This window comes from Biomphalaria glabrata, chromosome 4, assembly GCF_947242115.1.
Source record: "Biomphalaria glabrata chromosome 4, xgBioGlab47.1, whole genome shotgun sequence".
NCBI lineage: Eukaryota > Metazoa > Mollusca > Gastropoda > Planorbidae > Biomphalaria > Biomphalaria glabrata.
Window position 1 is genome coordinate 49,583,978 of NC_074714.1, and position 22,657 is coordinate 49,606,634.

At 39.5% G+C, this 22,657-nt stretch overlaps 1 protein-coding gene across 1 annotated transcript in view; it reads left to right on the forward strand.

Moving 5' to 3' along the window:
* LOC106052265 (protein Wnt-16-like) overlaps window positions 1-22,657 on the forward strand; it is an 87,697-nt gene that overhangs the window by 20,841 nt on the left and 44,199 nt on the right. The window contains exon 2 of the mRNA XM_056027167.1: window positions 21,222-21,454. Coding sequence (XP_055883142.1) covers window positions 21,222-21,454 — 233 coding nt within the window. The remainder of the gene's footprint in view (window positions 1-21,221; window positions 21,455-22,657) is intronic.

Sequence of the window (22,657 nt, forward strand, 5' to 3'; positions counted from 1 at the left end):
GAAATAGCAATGTTTTACATAGACATTGACTTGGATCTCTTCCAGACAGAACGGTTTGTTCAAGCAGGCTTAAATGCCTAGAGCTCGAAGAGCCTTCGGCTCAGCTCACACAATCACACGGTCTCAACACTGACCTGCAATGTTGCAACCTGTAGACCAATAACTCGTTGCCCTGTCACAGGTCGTGACGCCAGAAACAGCATGTTAAGAGAATGGAAAGGAGTAAATACTGTTCTTATCCAAAAATAGTGTACATATATGAAATTAAATACTGCGGAAATAACTAAAGCATTGCAGCTGGTTAAAACTTGATCACTGCACGTTTTCCAATTCCAATTCAATAGGGTGTCGTTTATTTACGAATTAAATAGTGTCAATTGGTCACTTGCCGATACTTGTTTTTCTTTATGCCAAGGTGAACTGTTAAATAATGATAGTCTCGTAGAATCGACAGGTCATAAGGTGCTGTTTTTTTACTGAGCCTGAATGGTAATTGGTATCCTTTAGATGCCAGGAAGGCTTTCAAAATATTGAGTAACAAGTCTTCTCTCCCATCTCTCTCTCTCTGTCTGTCTGTCTGCCTGTCTGTCTCTCACCCTCTGTCTTAAGTATGGTATTTAATCCTTCATAATTTTATGATTCAATGCAGACTGCATGAAAAGCCAAGAAAACAGGAAGCTGGAATTGTTTGAAAGAAAATCAGAAAGAAAGATTTCAATTGGGAGTGAACTATCGACATCCTATTTTCTTGAAACCTGTTGATTGAAACGTATGGGCTGTTCAACCAGAGTGACTGTTCCTGTTTTGTTTTATGCTATCTCCGTGCAGTGATGAAGCCATAGTTGGGTTATCTCCTTTTTTCATCTAAAGATCACGGATCTTGTATACTGAACCACACAATAAAATTATAGCGCCGTGTGGGCGGCGTATGAGTGTATATCTTGTCGATTTAAGAAGGAGACAATATCATAAGATTAATCACAAGAGATATATTATTATGTAGTTTAACTTAATCACAAAAAGAGAACGATGGATATTTAAATAGAAATGTAGACCATTTTCATATATCATATGTAAAAGTGTGTGATTCCCAAAACTTTAGCACTAAGAAATAGAAAGCTGTATCGTTGATACTTCTGTATTGACAATGTGACTACATTAGCGTGGCTTGAGATCTCTGATGTCAACCCTGATCCCGTGACTCTAAGGCACTGTGCTACTTTTTGGACAAACCTGCGATTTGCTGAGCCCAACCTGTATCGGTTATAAGTCTTTGGACCCGATAGCTGTATCCTTCTTCTTCTTCTTGAAACTGTCAGGTAGAGTTGAGCCTTCGGCTCTTGGAACTCCAGGCCAGCAAAAGTGAACAAGAGCTCCCTTTCACCGGCCTGAATGAGAACAGTGTACACTGTTCTGTCTGGCGGAGTGTCAGACCCGCGGCCAGAGACCGCGTGCACAGGGACCCCTGCCATTTTCCTTTCTATACCAGGCCTACCGTGCAGGACACGCCATTTATGTAACGGACCCTTGAGGAACAGCGCCTAGATTGTGACAAGGTTGTGGGAGCTTTTTTACAACTCCGCGCAGTGCAATGAGGATGCTCTCGCACCTCTCTTAGGCACCCCCACGGGAGTCTTGTTTTGCTACCCTTTAGCCTGATCGTTTCCTCCTACGATCGTTTCCACTCGGGCGCCACTATGAGGCAGGGTAGCATGCCCGGGAGCTGTATCCTCAGGGGCACAAGTGCTGTGGTGGTGACAACGTTCCGACCATATCAAATCTTGACCATTCTTTACAGAAGGCATCAACACCGACCTGCAACGTCACAACCTGGGGGCAGTTTCGACCAATAGCTCGTTGCCGCGCCGTACAGACATGTGACATGGCAACGAGTATTTGGTCTAAACTGCCCATATGCAGTGACTGTTGCAGGTCAGTGTTGAGGCCTTCTGTAACGGTTGGTCTCGGTCAGATACCCAAAGAATTGTCTCTTCGACGGTCACTTTCAGAGGCCAACCGCTGGCTACTACTTTCCTCTTTGCCAGTGAGGGCAAAATGGCGCCTGACTTGATCTTTATAGCGCATTCGTCGGGCAACTCTGTGACGCCATCCTCTCAAGCTAGTAAAAGATGATCGCTTTGGTTTCAAGCGGTCGTCCCCCGTGTGGGATATCAGTCCGACCCAGCCCATATGTCGAATGGTAATTAGTATTTCTCTAAATGATAACGTGAGATAATACTGCATCTAAAAATGTAAACAAGTAATATAAGTATTTTATAAGTAAAAATAAGTCCTCTTATATGAAGCTGATCTAAAACTTCTCATTCTTTTTATTTATTGCAATGCCTCATTCCAGTGAGCGTTGCACAATCAACTTCTTTAAATAACAAGCGCAGCTAATGATTTCTACTTAAGACGGTGCGCTAAATGCACATGAACGTTTACAGATGTATTCAACTTTTTGTTTTTACTGAATACAAAGAAACGTTTGAGTTGAGTGCGGGAATTACCGATAAAAAGGTGTTTGAAATAGGGAAAAAACCTAAGCCAAATTTAATTTTAAGATTTTGAAAATTTATAACGGCCATACCAAAGTTTTCACTGTTTAGTCAATTACTTGTTGTTGTTTTTTTTTTTTCCACAAAGATTTATATAAATTGTCAAATTTTTTTGGAAAGTTGTTTAGCCGTTTACTAAATGCCCGTCCACCAAGTTTCTAGTCAGTTTCAAACTTTTTGATTCTTGAACCTATGAAGAGTTTGCAAGTTGGTAGAAGCAGAGCAAAATGTGCCCCCCCCCCCCGGGCAAGGAGTTTTATTGGCGCCTATCCCCCACATCATTTCCTATCACATAGAAATACAAAAGTTTTAGTAATAATAGAATACAAATAAACTTAGAATGTATTACCTAACTCAAATATCTACAATAATTTATATTTTTGGCACTTTACTACGTGTGGCGCCCCCTAGGATGGGGCATCGCGCCCACCTAGCCCTACCTCAATACGCTACTGGATAGGAGGAATTATAATTAGCAGAAATGAAATGAAAAAGGCAGACGTCTTCCAGTGTTTTTTGTTTGTTTCGGACGTTTCTTCAGATAAGAAAATCATGACGTCCTTAGCCAAACCTCCTTCAGGACGTCAAGGTATGAAATTGGTCAGGGTTCGATCCCGGGATTATCGTGAAGGCAAGTCCGAAAAGCAAAACTTGTCATACCACAATACAAGGCAATTAAAGTTGTCACCTATCTTGTCAAACTTGTCATACCACAATACAAGGCAATTAAAGTAGTCACCTATCTTGTCAAACTTGTCATACCACAATACAAGGCAATTAAAGTAGTCACCTATCTTGTCAAACTTGTCATACCACAATACAAGGCAATTAAAGTTGTCACCTATCTTGTCAAACTTGTCATACCACAATACAAGGCAATCAAAGTTGTCACCTATCTTGTCAAACTTGTCATACCACAATACAAGGCAATCAAAGTTGTCACCTATCTTGTCAAACTTGTCATACCACAATACAAGGCAATCAAAGTTGTCACCTATCTTGTCAAACTTGTCATACCACAATACAAGGCAATTAAAGTAGTCACCTATCTTGTCAAACTTGTCATACCACAATACAAGGCAATCAAAGTTGTCACCTATCTTGTCAAACTTGTCATACCACAATACAAGGCAATTACAGTTGTCACCTATCTTGTCAAACTTGTCATACCACAATACAAGGCAATTACAGTTGTCACCTATCTTGTCAAACTTGTCATACCACAATACAAGGCAATTAAAGTTGTCACCTATCTTGTCAAACTTGTCATACCACAATACAAGGCAATTAAAGTTGTCACCTATCTTGTCAAACTTGTCATACCACAATACAAGGCAATTAAAGTTGTCACCTATCTTGTCAAACTTGTCATACCACAATACAAGGCAATTAAAGTTGTCACCTATCTTGTCAAACTTGTCATACCACAATACAAGGCAATCAAAGTTGTCACCTATCTTGTCAAACTTGTAAAGCTATTTTTATCAATGAGTTCTATTTTAATTTCTAATTTCTCGCACACCGTATTTGACGAAAGACAGGTTAATCGCTTGTTCAATGATGTCATTGATGCACGAGCACTTTTCATCAACAAACCAGTGCCACAGTCATCAATTGATATATTGAGGAAGCTGGCTTCATATGGTAATGATGTGTGCTCAAACCTTGCACATCCATTCGAATACTGCTAACCCAAGGCCACTTCCATTGCGTCATGTGAGAGATAATTCTTAAAGCTCAAGTTAAAAGCTATCTCAGGGGCAAGAAAGGCTTAGCATGGCTTTAATGTCAGTGGAGTCACAAATACTAGACAATATCGATGTAGATGATGTTATAGATGCCTTTCCTGCACAGAAAGCACGACGTGAAGCGATATGATTTGAGATTTGTCACTTGTGCATTATTTCGCCAATAAGCAACGGTATTATTCATGAAAAGAATCTTAATGATTATTTCTTGTTAATGTTACTGATATACTGTACCAATTTGAATGTAGGATTATATATCTATTAAATACATTATCTCATCTCATGATGTCGAATGTCAAAATGCAAAGGGCTCCCAAAGAGGTCAATGTGGGTTCCGGGCCCCCCAATCTCTAGCTACGCCCCTGTGCACACACACACACACACACACACACACACACATATTTATATATATATTATTTCGTAATGTTTTCATGATTAAATGTATGTCTCTTCACTTTCCGGTTTCTATGACTACTTGGGTATCACAATCGCACGTCTTATCGTCTGCTCCACGCAAAGCTTCCGGTGTCCCAGACGACTTCTTCACAGTTTTGTATTTCCCTTCTTGTCTTGGAGGCGGGAGACTCTCGGGGGTGCAGGCGAGGGAATCAGATGACAAAGGGGAACAATTAATCCCGTGCAGCGTTATTTTTCCTCCGGAGTTATCGCTTCCCGCCCAATGTTTTTCTTTAAACGGCGACCATTTGTTTGGGAATGCTGCAATGTCCCGTATAAATTTACAAAAAAAAAAATAAAAAAAAATTGTTTCCATAAGGTACGCGACGAGAAAGAAGGAAAAAGAAAGTGAGAGAGACAGAGAAAGAGAGGAGAGACTGAGTGGGAGGAGGTAGAGAGATAGAGAGTAAGAGATATGGATCAAAATTTTGGGTCCGAAAGGACTTCTGGTGGAACAACAACACAGTCCTGCGCAGAAAAAAGGCGGGAAAGAAAGTGGGCATGTCTCTGTGTGATTGTGTGTGTGATAAGGACGCCATGTCAACCACAGATTAAGATTCCACTATTTTATTATTATTACAAAGCTTATATTAACTCACTTCGCCTGTCTGGTACAAATATTGTACACGTTTTTTCTGTCACTTTCTATTCTCGTATCAAGTTGAAATTTTTGCACAACGTTTAGACGTTAGGTTATGTTGCATTATATGTTACTACGCTAAGATAAGATAAGATAATTTGTATTGGTCCAATGAAATGGAAATTCAGTTTGGCTACAATTGACCACCTAACAATAACGATATGGATGCAAATACGAACAACATTCACACACGAAATACATACACATTTACAACTAACTTTTATTGTCGGCTTCCAGATATCTATTAATTTTTACAAAAGCTATTTTATATCCAAAATTTTTTGTTATTGTTTTAAAGTCTCTATAAATACATACATGCAGTATCGGCATATATTAGTAAATAAATTGGAGATTTTAAAATCAAATTTCAATGATGACTTTTCTGTTTCATTTAAAAATAAACTTAATACTGTCTCGGGATTAAATACTTAAATTTGAATAGAAATAAATCTGTGTACATGATATTTCATCCATCTGGCGATTTCTTTATATTTTTTTTAAACATATGGCATCTTTTTTTTTTAATGCAAGGTGCTTACTCGTTGGGAAATTATGGGAGATTTACAAGCATGAAGTAAACAATGTCAAAGACCTCAAAGCTGCCAACTTAATTTTACAAAATCAGCTAACAGCTCAAAAGACTAACTTTGTTATTGAATGCACCAGCCTATTAATTTACAATGCTCGCTTATACTGTATTGTCACCCCTTTGTTTTTAAATCGTGTCACCATTGGCGTAGATAGGGTGGGGGAGGAGGGGGGAGAATTTGAAAATCCCCCCCCCGGGCACCCACTTGAGGGGGGCCCCCAAATGAGTGTTTTTTTTATATTAAAAATTAAATATTTCGCAAAATGCAGGGACCCCCAAACGATAGGAAATTCCTAGCGTGTCACTATGTGAGAAACTAGGGCTTTCTTCTTAATGAGTTTATGTTTGCTACAAACGGAACAGCTTTTAGAAATTTGAATTCAAAAGTGAAAAATAGAAATATAAAAAATATTCTATAGGCTGAACTTTTTCGTAGATGTAGCTTATCGACAAGTCTTTCATGTTGTACGCTAGATGCACCAAAAAAGCTACTATTTTTACGTTATTGGCGTGTACGAAATTCTCCATTAAATTATTTAAACTTTAACATGTTTAAAATGTGTATGTCTCATTCTGATGAGAGAGTTTAAAGTTAACATTTTTTTTTAATCCTTGGGACACTCTTAAACTATGCAATATTTCCCCAACAGGTGGGCGTGGGATAACTCTTTTTTTTTTTTTTTAAGCTTTTACTCAAAGGGAACTAACTAGATCTAATAATTTTGGAGATCTAGCCTTCGTGTGATTTTGAGTTTACGTTTGAAAATACATTGTTTTATCCTAATGTTATTTTAATATTTTTTTTTTATTTCCATTGGCAAACTGCGTCTGTTAGCATGACATGTCTGATGTATTTCTATTTGTCTTTAACGCCTCCCCTTAGGAAATCCAATGTTTTGATTCGTTTCATCCTTTTCTTCATGTTTTTATTTTTACATTATTTTAGTTTTCTATTATATCCAAAGTGTTTGATCCTTTGGAGCCTATGTACGCAAGCACACACACACACAAATACATATGGGTACAAGCTCTTTGTAACGCATATACACTCGAACATTCTAGGATCACGAGTGAGGTACTTTGTTCCTTTGCGTTACAAACACAGTTAAGGAAATCCATGTTTTTAACCATTCAACTTTAGCCCTTAAAAAAAAGCGGGCGTTGCTTCAATGTGTGATATAAGCCGAAATGGGTGGACTTCTTCCTTGTAGTATAATCATGACATAGAAGTTTGGACTTCAATATTTGCAAAGAGTTAATACTACAGAGCTTAAAATGGGCTTTTGTGCCATGAGAAGAAATACACTTGTTAATGTTCATCAGTTCTAGTTTCACGTATACTGTTATTGATTCATTCTAGCAGCGGTTCTCAACCTTTTAAGCTCGGTGACCCCTTTTTACAACCCCCCATTCTGCCGCGACCCCCCCCCTCCCACACACACACACAGACACATACAGCAATAGAAGAGTAGACAATAACAATCCATATTTTAAATGGTCTTAGGCGACCCCTGGCAAATCGTCAATCGACCCCCAAGGGGATCGCGACCCACAGGTTGAGAAGATGAAGTTAAAACAAACAGAATGAAATAATATTGAACAATACCATTTTACGTGTTTCAATATAGTTCCATTAACGTTTTACCATGCTAACATCTGTAGTATTTTACTCTTCAAAATCTCTGCCTGGCTTAGCAATATGAACATTTAAAAAAATAAAATAAACTCAATGCAATCCTAATGCTGCTAGTAAGATGCTTGGCCACAAAGAAACTCCACTTAGACACCTATGTGCGTAAAATATTTGTTTTAAAGGTAATAAAACATTTTAAAACAGCAAGTCACAAAAAAAATATTTTTAAACGACTATTTCTCTCATAAACCTGATGACCTATTATAAGACGATTACGTTGTTATTTTTAAAGAAGATAAAAGACGAAAAATAATATAACAACACTGAAAGTAGAGACGCACCATAGATGATGGAACTTAAATGCAACATTTAGTGACGACACGGATTTGTGGGCTTTAGCTTATATATGCTATTATTGTAGGAGATTTGAAACACCGATCATAAAACTAGTCAAAAGAACCCTTTGGCTATGAAATTATTAAATTCAATCCAACTTTCGGATGTAAACCTCACATGTCACACCTGAGTAAAACTGGTGTAAACGTATACCATTGTTGATCAATGCACAAATTGTAGGACTCATTTCTTCAAGGATAATAAAGGTGCTAATATGATGTACTTATTTATACAAGTTTGCTTCTTTTTCTTCAGACAAGGATCATAAATAAACCTAGGGGTGAATACATAACAACCTTTTTTTTTTAAACTTTTAAAAGCAGCAAATATGTCATTGCTAAAATAAACGTAAAAAAAAAAATCCTCTAGTATATCAACACAGCGCCCCCTGCCGTCAAATACTTGGCTAGCGAATTCTGGTACTCACCACCTCGGCAGACGATAAAATATGACACCCCTCTACGCATGCGTCAAACAAATCTTCCACAGTCAACTTATTTTAATTGTCTTGAGTAACGGTAAAGGTCGAGCAGTAGGTCACACATCATAATAAAGGCAGCCATCTTAAATGACATAGTCACGTGGTCACTAACGTCTCGGGGATTTTCTGCTTTTTTTTTTGTGCGTTCCTTAAGGAAACGTTTTTTAAGACTACGTTCCAGCTGCTAACAGATTCGACCATTGGAGTTGGCGATCAGAGTCGAGCGCCTAAGACCTTATGCCAGAGTAGGCTCCGTGATATTTAGATTTCTTTGCCCCAATCAGTCCATCTTATACGATTGCGAAGTCTCTGCCAAGCACAAAATAAAAAGATTAATTCTTTATGAACCACATATAACCCCCACGTAACAGAAATAACTGTGACATCACAGACGGTACTTCCTACTATCAGAGGAAAAAAAGGTTTATATATAAAAAAATATGCATAATCGAAACGGGCATAAGGGGGTATTGGAAAGGGGTAGTACCTTTGATGGTCCGGCATGCTGCACCTTTAGGTGGACGGCCTCACTGGTCCCCTTCCAACCCCTAAATCTCTCACATGAGGCTCCAAGCGCCATGCACTGGAAAACCGCTTCAACTGGCGGACTAAACCATGTGAGGGGGTGGTGATAACATGGCACCACTGGGCGAAAGGCCTTCTAGAGTAAGGTCACAGGCAGGGCGGAAGAGTCCCAGGATGGACTACAACGGCCATGTGTTCAGGACCAATTGGAGGCATTCGGCTGTGGTCAGCATGGAGAGGGATGGGCGCCGCCATGCAAGTAACTAGCCCTCGTTACACCAAATGAGATGATGACCGTTAATAAACCCATACCGGCTCGGCCGTCGCCCGGGTTATCAAGGGCCGCGCCTACCGTTACAGACCAGGGCGGGGGTGAGAAGTATACTACTGGTCCATGCAAAACTAAAATAAATACCAGAAATAAAATCACCATAGGAACATGGAATGTGAGATCACTAAGAGACGAAGGAAAAGTTGAAGAGCTCACACATGAACTTAACCGACTCCGTTTCTACATCATAGGACTCTCTGAAATATGTTGGAAAAACATAGGTGAAACAACCACAGAAGAGGGTCATAAACTGTACTACAGTGGACTACCAGATGTTCACGAACAGGAACTACAACAACTGCGTTGTGAATTGTTACCCTATATCCAGTCGACTCATCTCCATACGTTTAAAGGCATCACCCTTCAATATCACCATCATTCAAGCTTACGCTCCTACATCAACATATGACGATGAGGCAGTAGAAGAGTTTTATGATCAATTACAGGAAGTGGTCAATAAGGTCCCGAAAAATGACATCCTTGTTGTACGCTCCTACATCAACATATGACGATGAGGCAGTAGAAGAGTTTTATGATCAATTACAGGAAGTGGTCAATAAGGTCCCGAAAAAGGACATCCTTGTTGTACAATGAGACTGGAATGCCAAAGTAGGAAGTGACTCCTATCAAACCTGGAAAGGCACTTGTGGAAAATACAGTAACCTCTCAACCAATGAACGTGGTCAAAGACTATTAGAATTTGCGAAATACAACAATCTCTTACTGGCTAACACACTAGGATGCCACAAAAAAAATCGCGTATAACCACATGGCATAGTCCGAACGGAGATCACCACAACCAGATCGACTATATCATGGTGCAACAGCGTTTTAAGACAAGCATCCATACGGCTAAAACAAGAAGTTTTCCTGGAGCTGACATTGGAAGCGACCATGACCTTGTTATGATGACCCTTAAAGTACACCTAAAAAAGGTAACGAAACGAGGACCTACCAAGATAAAATTTGACTTGGACAAGCTGAAAGACCCCCAAGTAGCTGCCATATTCGTAGCACAAGTAGGAGGACGCTTTGCAGCCCTCAATATCTTGGATTCCAATGACCAGGATATCGACACGCAAGTCAATATGCTAAACACAGCAGTCACAGATACAGCCCTGGAAATATTAGGGAAGCTCCGCCCGCCTAAAAAACCCTGGGTAACGGACGGAATACTGTTCAGAGTTGTATAACTTTGAAATCTCATGAGATCCAGAGATACTAAATGTCCCGGCAGTTTCCAACATTGACGACTATCCCATTCTTCGCTCGGAAGTAGCAGCAGCAGTAAAAGACCTGAAAAAGGGAAAATCGGCCGGAGTTGACAACATTCCTGGCGAACTTCTTCAGGCGGGAGGAGAAACTATGATAAACGCACACAATATATGATTTGAAACAAGATCTGGCAATCAGGAGATTGGCCCAAACCGTGAACCCAATCACTCATAATAACCCTTCCAAAGAAAGGCAACTTACAACTCTGTCAAAACTATCGCACCATCAGCCTCATAAGTCATCCCAGAAAAGTACTGTTAAAAATCATATTAAACGAGCTAAAACCGATAGCAGACAACATCATATCAGAAGAACAAGCAGGTTTAAGACAAGGTCGCAGCACAACAGAGAAAATCCTAAACCTCAGAATACTCTGTGAGAAATATCTCCAACACCAAGAGAATCTTTTCCATGTCTTTATTGATTTCAAGAAAGCTTTCGATCGAGTATGGCACGGGGCACTCTGGGCGACAATGGAAAAGTACAACATTAATAAAAACATAATCAAAGTTATCCAGAACCTCTACAAGGATGCCACCAGTGCGGTGTACTTCAACAATAATATTGGGGACTGGTTCAAAACCACAGTTGGAGTAAGACAAGGCTGCCTACTGTCACCAACACTCTTCAATATCTTCCTTGAAAGGATAATGGAAGATGCCCTCGAGGGCTATGAAGGTACTGTTAGCATTGGAGGAAGAAGAATTACTAACTTGCGCTTCGCAGATGACATTGACAGCCTAGCAGGGACAGAAGAAGAACTAGCTGACCTGGTGATGCGCATTGACAAGACTTCCGCAGCATATGGCATGCAAATAAATGCCGAAAAAACTCAAATTATGACCAATAGCCATCAGGGCTTTAAAAGAGGCATCAGTATTGGAGGTGAAAAGCTGACTAGTGTTAACAGCTTCAAATACCTCGGAGCTATTGTCTCAGATGAGGGAACAAAACCTGAATTATTGGACCGAATAGCACAGTCCACAGCAGCCCTTTCAAAACTTAAAATAATATTGAAAGATAAGGGCTTAGCCCTCAGCACCAAAATCAGACTGATGCGCTCTCTGGTCATAGCCACATTTTTATATGCTTGCGAGTCGTGGACGTTGAATGCAGAGCTTGAGAGGAGGATCCTAGCAATGGAATTGAGATGCTACAGAAGGATCCTAGGCATCACATTCAAAGACCGCATCACAAACCAAGAAATCAGAGACAGGGTTACTGTAGCGATCGGAGCCCATGACGACCTGCTAACTATTGTGAAAAGACGAAAGCTTAAAACCTTTGGCCACATTACAAGATCTACGGGGCTCGCAAAGACCTTCCTTCAGGGAACAGTGCCAGGGAAGAGAAGTAGAGGCAGACAGAAAAAGCTATGGGAGGACAACATTAAAGAATGGACAGGCCTGCCATTGAGAGAGGTTCTAGACAAGGCAAAAAAAAGGGAGGAATGGAGAAAGACGGTCGACAAATCTTGCCAACAGACTAAGGGATATGTAAAGGTAAAGGTAAAAAATTGAAACGGAACGGCGCATACAAAACAAAATCATGCTAACAAGATCCTCGAAATAAAGAATCACCCTTTGTGTCAGGATTTTGTGATTTTGCCATCACAAAAGAGATACAAGACACCGATGGCAAAGACAAACAGACACACTCTTTTGTTCCCCTGGCAATCAAATCATTAAATAAGAACAATCTGGTATAAACTTTGTCACATGTAAATTATGAGTGAGTCTGGTGTGAATGTACACTTTGGTTTCTTATAGTTATAATGTTTTTTTGTTTGGTGTAATGCACAAATTGTAAGACAAATTTCCATACGGACAATAAAGATTATTATTATTATTATTTATAATATTCTACCATTAAACACCGTTTATTGATTAGTGTCTTCAATCTATAAAATAAGTACAGAAGGAACACCGGAAGAGTCTAGTCCTCTAAATATAAATCTAGTAGTAGTATTGTTTTATTATTTGTTTTTAGTAGTTCAAAAGGTTTTATATTGTCAAAAATAAATAAAGCAAATTTCATGGTCTCTCACTAACAAGTAATATCATGCGTCCCCGGAAAGTGTTCATAGTTCATTTGGTGTGTCTTATTGTCCGTCACATGTCCTCACATGCCAAACGATGAAACAGGAGATAACCGTCTCCATGGGAGCCAAGAATAAGATCCCTGGAAAAACAATCCTAGATGACAAAATGTATAAAGTTTTGTTTTTTTTTAATAATAATAGTCAACCGAAAAACTGTATTCTTATCCAACAATATACATTTACAATGTTTTTAAACAAGTTAATTTATATAAAATCTGTATTCAAATTCAAGAGTATTTTATGAATAGGAGAATAAAGAACATGTGAGAATGGTGGACAAATTTTAAAATATCTTGGGTTATAAAATTAGTAGTTAATATGATACAACAAAATTGTGGCATAAGCAAAAAAAAAAAAAAATCAAAACAAGTAACACTTTATGTAAACTCTATGCTTGAAAAAAAATATAAAAATTAATTTTAAAAAATATATTAGCAACAATCAAAAGTGCAATAAACAATTATATTATTATTCATAGAATTAAGGTTTCCCTTTCGGACCTTGTGGTCTACAGGGCAGATGATGTATGAATTATATTGGAAATGACTCTACAACTTTAACATAACATTACTTTGATATTTTTGCTTATTAGTAAAACATATTTATGATTTTTTTTTTGGTAGTTAAATTTTTAATTTTCTTTTTTTACACCACAATAGTACGGTACATTACTAAGGCAACGATTGTTTACTTCCGTTGAGTATGACATAGAGTTATTTGCTCCTTATATGAGCATTATAATATTAAATGGCTCCACTTTGTGACAAATGTCTCATTTATGGGTCGCAAAACTTTATTTTATTGTAGGCTTGGAATGGTGACGCGAGAATGACGCACGTTTTGAATGAGTCTAGCCATCGATACTGCGTACGTGGGATTTGTCATGGATGACTCAAGCTAAGAGACGCCCGCACCCCCCCCCCCTTTTTTCAGTAATGAGCCCTTTCCGTGAGTCAATCATTGTAGTATGTCTCCTTAATTGCAGCCTATTCTATTAACAACTAGTTTATCAGGCACCCCAAAAAAAAACCTCAGGACTCGCTGGAATGACACAAATTTCGACTATGAAAAGCAATGAAGTGCATCGACTAGACAAAGCGGTAACTAATAGATCCGTTGTTCGGGGACCCCCATAAAGATTCATATCTACTCATTCCTAGTTCCTCGCCATTCGTACCGATTCATCGCTAGCAATTAATACCACAATAAAACGTACGCTACCGTATGTGACCAAAAAAAAAAGGGGGGGGGGGTCGGAACGCATTTTTTATGACAATCTCCAAACACAGAAGGAAGGGAAAAGGTGCGGGGTTCAAGACCAACGGAGTGAAAATAAAAAAAAAACTTTTCAAAAATTACTCATATGTTTAGCAATTAAAAATAAATTAGCGACAAAGTATCAGAATTAAAATTGGCCGTACGTTTACTGACCCAATATGCATCGATATAGGTTAGTGCGTTGTTAAATGAGCATTAAAAATGTAGATCCGGGCGTTGAACAAAAGCACAAAGCAAAACATAAGTGAGCATTAAAAATGTCTCTCCGCCAGAGGAACAAAAGCACAAAGTAATGTATGAAACAATGGCGGACGTTGATTTAGCTGACTTTGTGACAAGCGGTTCCTAAAATCAGGCCGATTATGCAGCTCAGAGGAATAAACATTAAAAGCTGGTAACTAGCTTGCCAATCTGTTAGTGGCACGACATGCGCAGCCTCCTTCCGCACGACCCCGCCCACCCATCACGACTCCCTCCCCAGCCCCGCTACCCAGCCAAAATATAATTGAGCCCACATTAAAACATGCTGACGACGACCAATTATAAAGAGATTCTCTTTGTATAATGGTTAAAAATTTTATAACTTTTTATAGAATAATACATATCGTACATTTATATAACTTCGAAAATCGTTTAATCTTAACCTATGTAGTAGGCATGTAGGCTTGTTCCATTTTTATGTTATTTTGACGTACTAGGGATTCTTTTTTTGTAGCGTAATAATTCATTATGTATTGTTCTTAGTCCCGACGTCCGAGGTAAAACTTTTATTATTGGGTTTGGCTAACAGTAAGCGTAGGAATTCAGGGGTCCTAACCCTTCTAGACCTCCGCTTGTTAGTAGAAATTATTTTAAAACAAGTATGCATAACAAAACAAATTTTTTGTTTTACTTTTTTAAATCAATGCCTTCCTTATGATGGTCTATCATTTCTCAATCTTTTCATATCTAGTTTCTTCAATATTGCAAGGAGTCATATTAGTGAGTTTGTACTATCTTGTACTATAATTTTTTTTTCAATTACAGTCCAGATAATTTCTACACGAGACTGTGCGCAAAATGTTAATAAACATCCATGGGCGTAGCCAAGATTTTTTTTTCGGAAAGGGTTTTGGTGGGGAGGGGGATTTATATGTGTATATGTTTATGTGTGTGTGTGTGTACATAATTAATCTTTATTACATTCTGACCCTTCATTCTTTCCGAAGACGTTTATAATAGGTTCTTGCTGTAGATAATGCGTTGTGTGGGTGTGGTGGGGATCGCTGTTAGCTCCCCCAGCGTGGTTGGGTGGAGCTCCGCCGCCAGGCACTATTTCCGGTATTTAAAACACAAAAAAAAAAAGGAAATTCTGGGGTATTTACAGTGAATTATCCTGCTATTAAAAATTTTAGTTCAAAAACCTAATCTGCTATTCTTACTTACTTTGCAATTGAATTCTTCCGCACCATTCGGCGCATTGGGCGACAAGCTGAAGCTTCTTCCCACCTGGTGTCCATGAAAATGTGGCGCTACGTTATACGAGGACGTCCCTGTTTGCGCTTTCCTAATAATGGCCTCCATGTCATCGCAACTCTTTGTATGCGTAATTCATTTTGTCGGAGAACATGTCTCGCAAACCTCTTGCGACGCTCTGTGACAACCTCACTAAGTTGTCGACTCCCAGTTCGGCATAGGATTTTATTGGTTGAGACCCGATCTCTATAACTGACTCCTAAAATCCGTCTTAACCATCGGGTAGAAATGTGTAACCTCTCATGGCTACGCTCTTGGAATTTGGTGACTGCAGTTTGCTTTACATTTTATATCGAAAAGGGAAGTTTTATAGTCAAAACCATCTGTTGGGGGGTTTTAAACTAAAAAATGTCTGGAGGTTGTTTTTTTTTTTTTAAACGCTCATAGAATTTGGTGACTAGTTTGCTTTACAATAATATTGAAGAGGGGGTTTTCAACCTTAAAATTATCTGTAGGAGGATTTTAAACTCAAAACCATCTGGAGGGGTTTTAAACTTAAAACTTAAAGCCCTCTGGCTGAAAGGGGTTTAAACTCAAAACCCCCATGGCTACGCTAATATAATTTTGAGTGTGTAATTTGCTTTTTTTTTATATGGAAGAGGTGGTTTTTTACTCAAACCCCGCTGGAGGGGTTTAAACTCAAAACCCCCCTTGGCTAAACTTATAGAAATTTGATTGTGCAATTTGTTTTTTTAATATTGAAGAGGTGGTTTTTAGCTTCAACCCCCGCTGAAGGGGGGTTATAAACACTTACGTTATCTTGGCTACGCTCATAGAATCTGGTGACAGATGTATACTTTAGTCTTATATTGAAAATACGCCAAAATATCCTGGATAGAAAACTGTCAATGCTCCAGCACGTCCAGGAAGTTGAACGAAAAGCCTCGGAGAAGTTAGCGTTATTAAGAAAGCTGGCCAGCACAAAGTGGGGTGCCAAAGCTGACATGCTACGCAAATTGTATCTAGGGGCAGTCAGATCACAAATTGAATACAGCTATACACTTCAAGTATACGCTAGTAAAACTGCCCTCGAATCACTCGACCGGGTACAAGCACAGGCTCTACGGTTCATTTGTGGCACCTTTAGGACAAGCCCAACAAACGCTGCTGAAATTTTTACAAACGTGGCACCCTTACATCTTAGGAGGGAGAGGGCAGTACTTACGGCCTACGAGCGCTATAAAAGGGGCGACTCTAGGCTACCCACCTCAATTTTAGTGCGACAGTGGAGAGAGAGGAACCGCATTAAAATGCGATCGTTCCTACATATAGCGGCCAATTTGTCAAATACAGCTGGACTCTCCACTGATAGAATCCCTATTAGGAGAATCAGTACGTGCCCTCCGTGGAGGAGATTGCCGGCCCCACAAATAAACCTGTCCCTGTTAGGGCAAGAGGGAGCCACCAAGAGGCGATTAACACCTGCCATTCTCCAAAATTTGGCATCCATAACTATAAAATCCTACCCATCAGATGCCATATTCTGTTATACCGATGGGTCGGTAATGAGGGACCCCGATAGATCGGGGTATGGGGCCCTTATTGTCTACCCCGACCGGACTGAACCAGATAGGCTCTCTGGTCCATGCGGCTACGCTGCATGCTCCATGGATGCCGAACTTACAGGGATAACTAGGGCGTTCGAGGCCATTAGGGCCCGAATGCTCCAACGCGAGACTAGCGCCACTACGGTGGTGTTAGTCACTGACTCTCGCTCCAGTCTCCTAGTTATGGGTGGCGGCGGGGGAGGGTCGCCCGTAATAGAAGAGGCAATCGGCGCCGCAGATAACATCCGCCGAGCTATTGGAGCTGTCGTTTATATGCAGTGGGCGCCTTCACATTGCGGCGTGAGGGGCAATGAAACGGCAGACGCCCTCGCAAGGGAGGGTGCAATGGCAGCCACACACCTCGAAGCACCAAGCACGTACTTACAAGCAACGGCACAAATCCGAGCACTCATTCATGAGAAGTGGTTAAAGTCCTGGGAGGAATCCGACAGAGCACGTGGTGTCTGGCAGCGCATGCGTCACCCAGATCGCGACGATCCATGGTGGCGACTGAGGAGGTCAGAGCAGTCAATAGTTGCGCAGTGCAGGACGAAACATTGTCCTATTGGGGCATACTTTGCCCGGTTCCGCACTAACTTTGACTCCCGATGCCGTCACTGTGGAGAGAGCGTCGAAACAGTGTCGCATGTCTTGTACGAGTGTCCCCAGCTCCGCGAGCTAAGGGGGGACTTGCCTGTGCGGTCACTCGACTTGTATGGTAGCTATGAGGCACTACGCCGAACGGCTAAGTTTCTTGCCAGAGCACTACGGGAGGACTAGTCCTTCCTGCTCTGATTTTTCAATAGGAGTTCATCTCAGGTGACAGATGTATACTTTAGTCTTATATTGAAGAGGGGGTCATCGTAAAACAAAATTCGGAGGTGGTTGTAAAATCAAAATCCCCCTTATCTTTCCTCTTGGAATTAGGGGATAGTCGTTTGAATTATTATTTTTCTGTTTTATAGAATAGGGAGTTTTAACCGCAAAACCCCCTGGATTTTAAACTCAAAACCCCCCTTGGCTGCGATGGGGCAAGTGATGGTTTAATATTAAAATCTCACCTAAAATAAACGAAATTAAAGCAATAAAACAGTCACTAAATTCCCCCCCCCCCAGAATTTCATTTGGGGGAGGGTTGAACACCCAAGACCCTCCCTCCTGGCTACGCCCATGTCAACGTCTATTTATTAATTCAACACTTTACTGATTCGAGTGCAGAATACCCGCTGAAAGCATTTTCAAAATAGCCTAATTTAATTTTAAGTTGATTATATTTTAAAAATAATAAAACGGTCAAACCAGAATTTTCACCGTGTGGCCTATTCGTTAGTATTTTTTCCCCTAAGATATGCATTAACTGTCAAACTTAGATCCGTTTTCAAAGTGTCAAAGTGTCCAGGTTCCAGCTAGTGTGAGGCCTACACATTTTAAGCCAATAAAGAAGATGCGAACTCGTAACACCATCAGCTGCTAGAGCATTTTTTTATTCGGCCAGCGAGGACTCTATAATTTGCAATTATTTCTTGGTATGTTCATTATATGGACTTCTCAATCTAACACTAGACCTAAAAGTTCTGATTTAGAACTCTTAAGACCTAGTCTAGATCTACTTCTAGATCTAGAATGTAGATGTAATCTATATTAGATTTACCTTTAAAAAAAAAAAACGCTTATAAAATTCAATGAAATTAAATCAACTTTAAATTTACTCAGTTATCGTAATATATGTTTTTACTTTGAATAATTATAAGGGTCAAACCAGAGTTTTCCCCGTATGGCAAACGAGCTAGGAAAATCGTAAGTGCCATTTTTGAGATCAGCTGTCCAGGTTCCTGGATCCAGGTTTCTGCTGGTTCCATGAAGATCTGACTTCAATAGAGGTATTGTAAAAAAAAAAGTATCCCATGCCTTATGTTCGTAGAGTTGTAGCTATACATTGACCTAGCCCCAGTGTTATTCTATAGATTCAAAGTACAGACCTTGCGTTGATGTAAAGGGCATCTGTTTCTGCCCACGATTAACGAGTGTGTCACGTGGCCAGCATAACGACCAACCGCCTGAGAGGCGCCCTAAAAATCCAAGTCTTCACCAGGATTCGAACCCGGGACCCCTTGGTTCGGAAGCTAATCGCTTCACCGCACAGCCACCGCGCTCCCAAAATAAAACATTGGAAAGTAGAACGACCTCTGACGAAAAGTCAATCAGACAGTTTCTCTTCACAAGACAATGGACACCTATTACATAATCCTATTGAGCACATGCTTTATATATATATATATATACTAGACATATGTTACCCGCGACCCGCGGATCTTTATTTGCGCATTACTGTCGATATAGTCACTGAGAGTGTTTTGTAAAGAATTAAACGAAATAATAATGTAATAAAGCGAATGTGTCAATGTAAAAATAGTGTGAATGAAGCTATCAAATCAGAATAGCTAATAGGCTTAAATCCATTTTTCCAAATTAAAACATTTGCTTGTAGGCCTACATATATTTGATTAAAAATTGAGATGAATAGACTTTATTTTGTATGTTCATGTGTTAAAGTATAAAGTAGATCTTGAGGTAGACATAGATCTAAATCTACACTAATCTAGTTGCCTTTTATAGAGTTCATTCTGTGTTGCGCATGCGTGACCTTTTTTCATGAATGAATATAGGCCTATCTCAACACGGCTACGCAGCTTTATTTAGCGAACAGCGAACGAATGTATTAAAAATGCTTTAGAAAAACAAATTTGAATGTTAATTCGATTAAAATATGAAATGAGTGGACAATAATTAGTATGTTTATGTGTTAAAGCATAAAACTATCTTTGCGAAAAGAAGTTTTATTATCTTAGAGTTCAATAAGAGTTTTAGACCTAGGCCTAGGAATAGACTCAGTAGAGAGATGTGTTAATCACTGTTAATGTGTAACCATTTGGTAATGTCTAATGAAAGGATGTTCGCCAGACTTTACCCGCGGCCTTCGGGTCTAAGTTTGTGTTTACTAATCTAGTGGATTGGACTTATATGTATGTTAAACTTAGCTAATGATCCTTTCACGTTATTTCTCTTTCGCTACGAAAATAAAATTAGGTTTGCGAAAATGGGTTTACCCGAAGTCGATACATTCTTATCTATTAAAAACGAAAAGAGCGATAGCTTTGTTAAATGAATGGGATTATACAGTGAACAATTAAACGAAATTATATTTAGTACGCGATTCATGAATGAATATAGATCTAGGCCTATCTCAACTCGGCTTCGCAGCCTGCATAGGCGAATGTAGCTTTAGAAAACCAAATTTGAATGTTTATTTGATCAAAATATGAAATGAATGGACTTTAATCAATATGTTTATGTGTTAAAGTATAAAACTATCTGTGCGAAGAGAAGTTTTATCATCTTAGAGTTGAAAACCAGTGACTTGGCAGAATTTAAGTCATTGGTTAATATGCATGACTAAAGGCATGACGCGTAGGACGTAATCATCTTCTTTTTTGAAGTAACGTCTGTATTATATAAGATAAGAAGATAAGATTAGAGTTTTAGATCTAGGGATGGGATTATAAAGTAAACAATTAAACGAATTAATTTTTAGTACGCGATTCATTACGGTATTGTCTAATGAAAGAATGTTCGTCAGGAAATCTGTAATCACAGATATAAGGAACTAATTAATGTAAAAAATGCTTTTGAAACACAAAATTGAAGATTAATTTTATTATATAATGAAATCAATGGATCTTCTTTTGTATTTTCATGTGTCAAAGTAAAAAACTATCTGCGCAAAGTGTATTTCTTAAAATTAGATCTAGGTCTAAATCCTTTCTATCTTTTCTCATGTCAACATTGTAGACATGGCCTAGATCCATAAAATACTATAGCTGTAATAGAGTCGGACAACTTTATTTTTTTTTGAGGGTCTTACATTTGTTTTAGGGCTACAATACATTCACTAAGGTCTAAGTTGGTACCCAAGGAACATTCCTGCCTAGTTTTATCAAGATTGGTCAAGCGGTTTTGATGTCTATAAGTAACATACATACATACATACATACCCCTCACATTCTACTTTATAATATAGATTTATATTTACATATACATATTTCTTACTTATGCATTACAACTTTCTTTGATTCCCCCTCCAACCGTAGGTACCTCGGCGTAATGCCCCTGGCCGGCACACCACATGACGATGTTTGCAGCGAGGTACCAGGCCTCGTGGACCAGCAGCTTCAGGTGTGCAAGGACAACCCACAGTCTCTGCCGAGCATCAGCGAGGGCGCCAGACGCGGGATTCTAGAATGTCAGAGCCAGTTCCGGTTCGAGCGATGGAACTGCAGTACCGAGCAGAACTACACAGTCTTTGGACCGGCCCTGAAGAAAGGTTGGACCACTTCCTTTATTTTGTTTTTATTTAGGCCTGTTCATGAGTCATGTGATTAAGTTTGTTAATCAGCACATAGTGTGGAAACAACCATAGACACGGTTAGACATTAACATACAATTCTTAAATACATGTATTAGTATTTCTTGTGGGAATATTTTTTCCTGTTAGTTCACTGTCTACGTTTTACGACGAGTTGTAAAGGGAGACAATGCTTAACGTTTCGAATGTTCCTTCAGATCATTACATCCTAGCCTGGTTGGCTGCCTGGTCGTGCGGTTTGCGCGCTGGACTGTCGTTCAGATTTATCGATAGTCGAGGGTTCAAACCTTGCCCGCTCCCATCCCCCGTCGTCCTGCGGGAGGTTTGGACTAGGAAGTAATTATCTTCAACTCTGAAGGAACATCCGAAACATGTAAAACATTTTAAACATTTTAGCCCAAACTTCCTGCAGGGGATGGCGGCGGGCGGGGTTCAAACCCGGAACCTCCGAGACGACGACAATGCAGAGCGCATACCCCAAGATTAGTTTGAAATCTAAGTATAAGCTTACGAAGCTATGTAATGCAAGGGCGGCTGGCTGGGCCGTCCTTCGGCCGATTTGACATAGTGCTCCGAATCGGGCCCCGTGCCTGGCATGGATTCCGCAATTTACATTTGCATATTAGTATCGGTTGTGGCTCGAGGTTCGACACCCGACTCGGGCAGAGTTGCGTTTACTGAGCGCCTAAAGGCAGCACGGAAAACCAACTTTTAGATACCCCCTTCCCCCCACTGGTCCACAAATGAGATTGGACCAAAGCGCTCTGAGCATGCTAAAAGCATGAAAGTAGCGCTATATAAAAGCTATAATAATAATAATAATATTTAGTGTATCGTACAATTGGCTTAGCTTTAATTAAGCCGTTGGCGCCTAATGCGTTTGAGTTGCTTCCTAGGCATGTTGTATAGGAAATGTTGATACAATGATATAAGTAATAGTACTGACTTGAATATGAATATGAAGACTATGAATATAAGATCTCTTGAATATAAGAGCTCTTGAATATAAGAGCTCATGAATATAAGAGCTCATGAATATAAGATCTTTAAGAACGTTCAGATTTATTGACAAGCTTTCCAGAGCTGCATGTTTGCTGACTCTTTAGAAACGCAACCACGGATATCCCAAGATTGCATAAACATAACCCCAAAGACACTTCA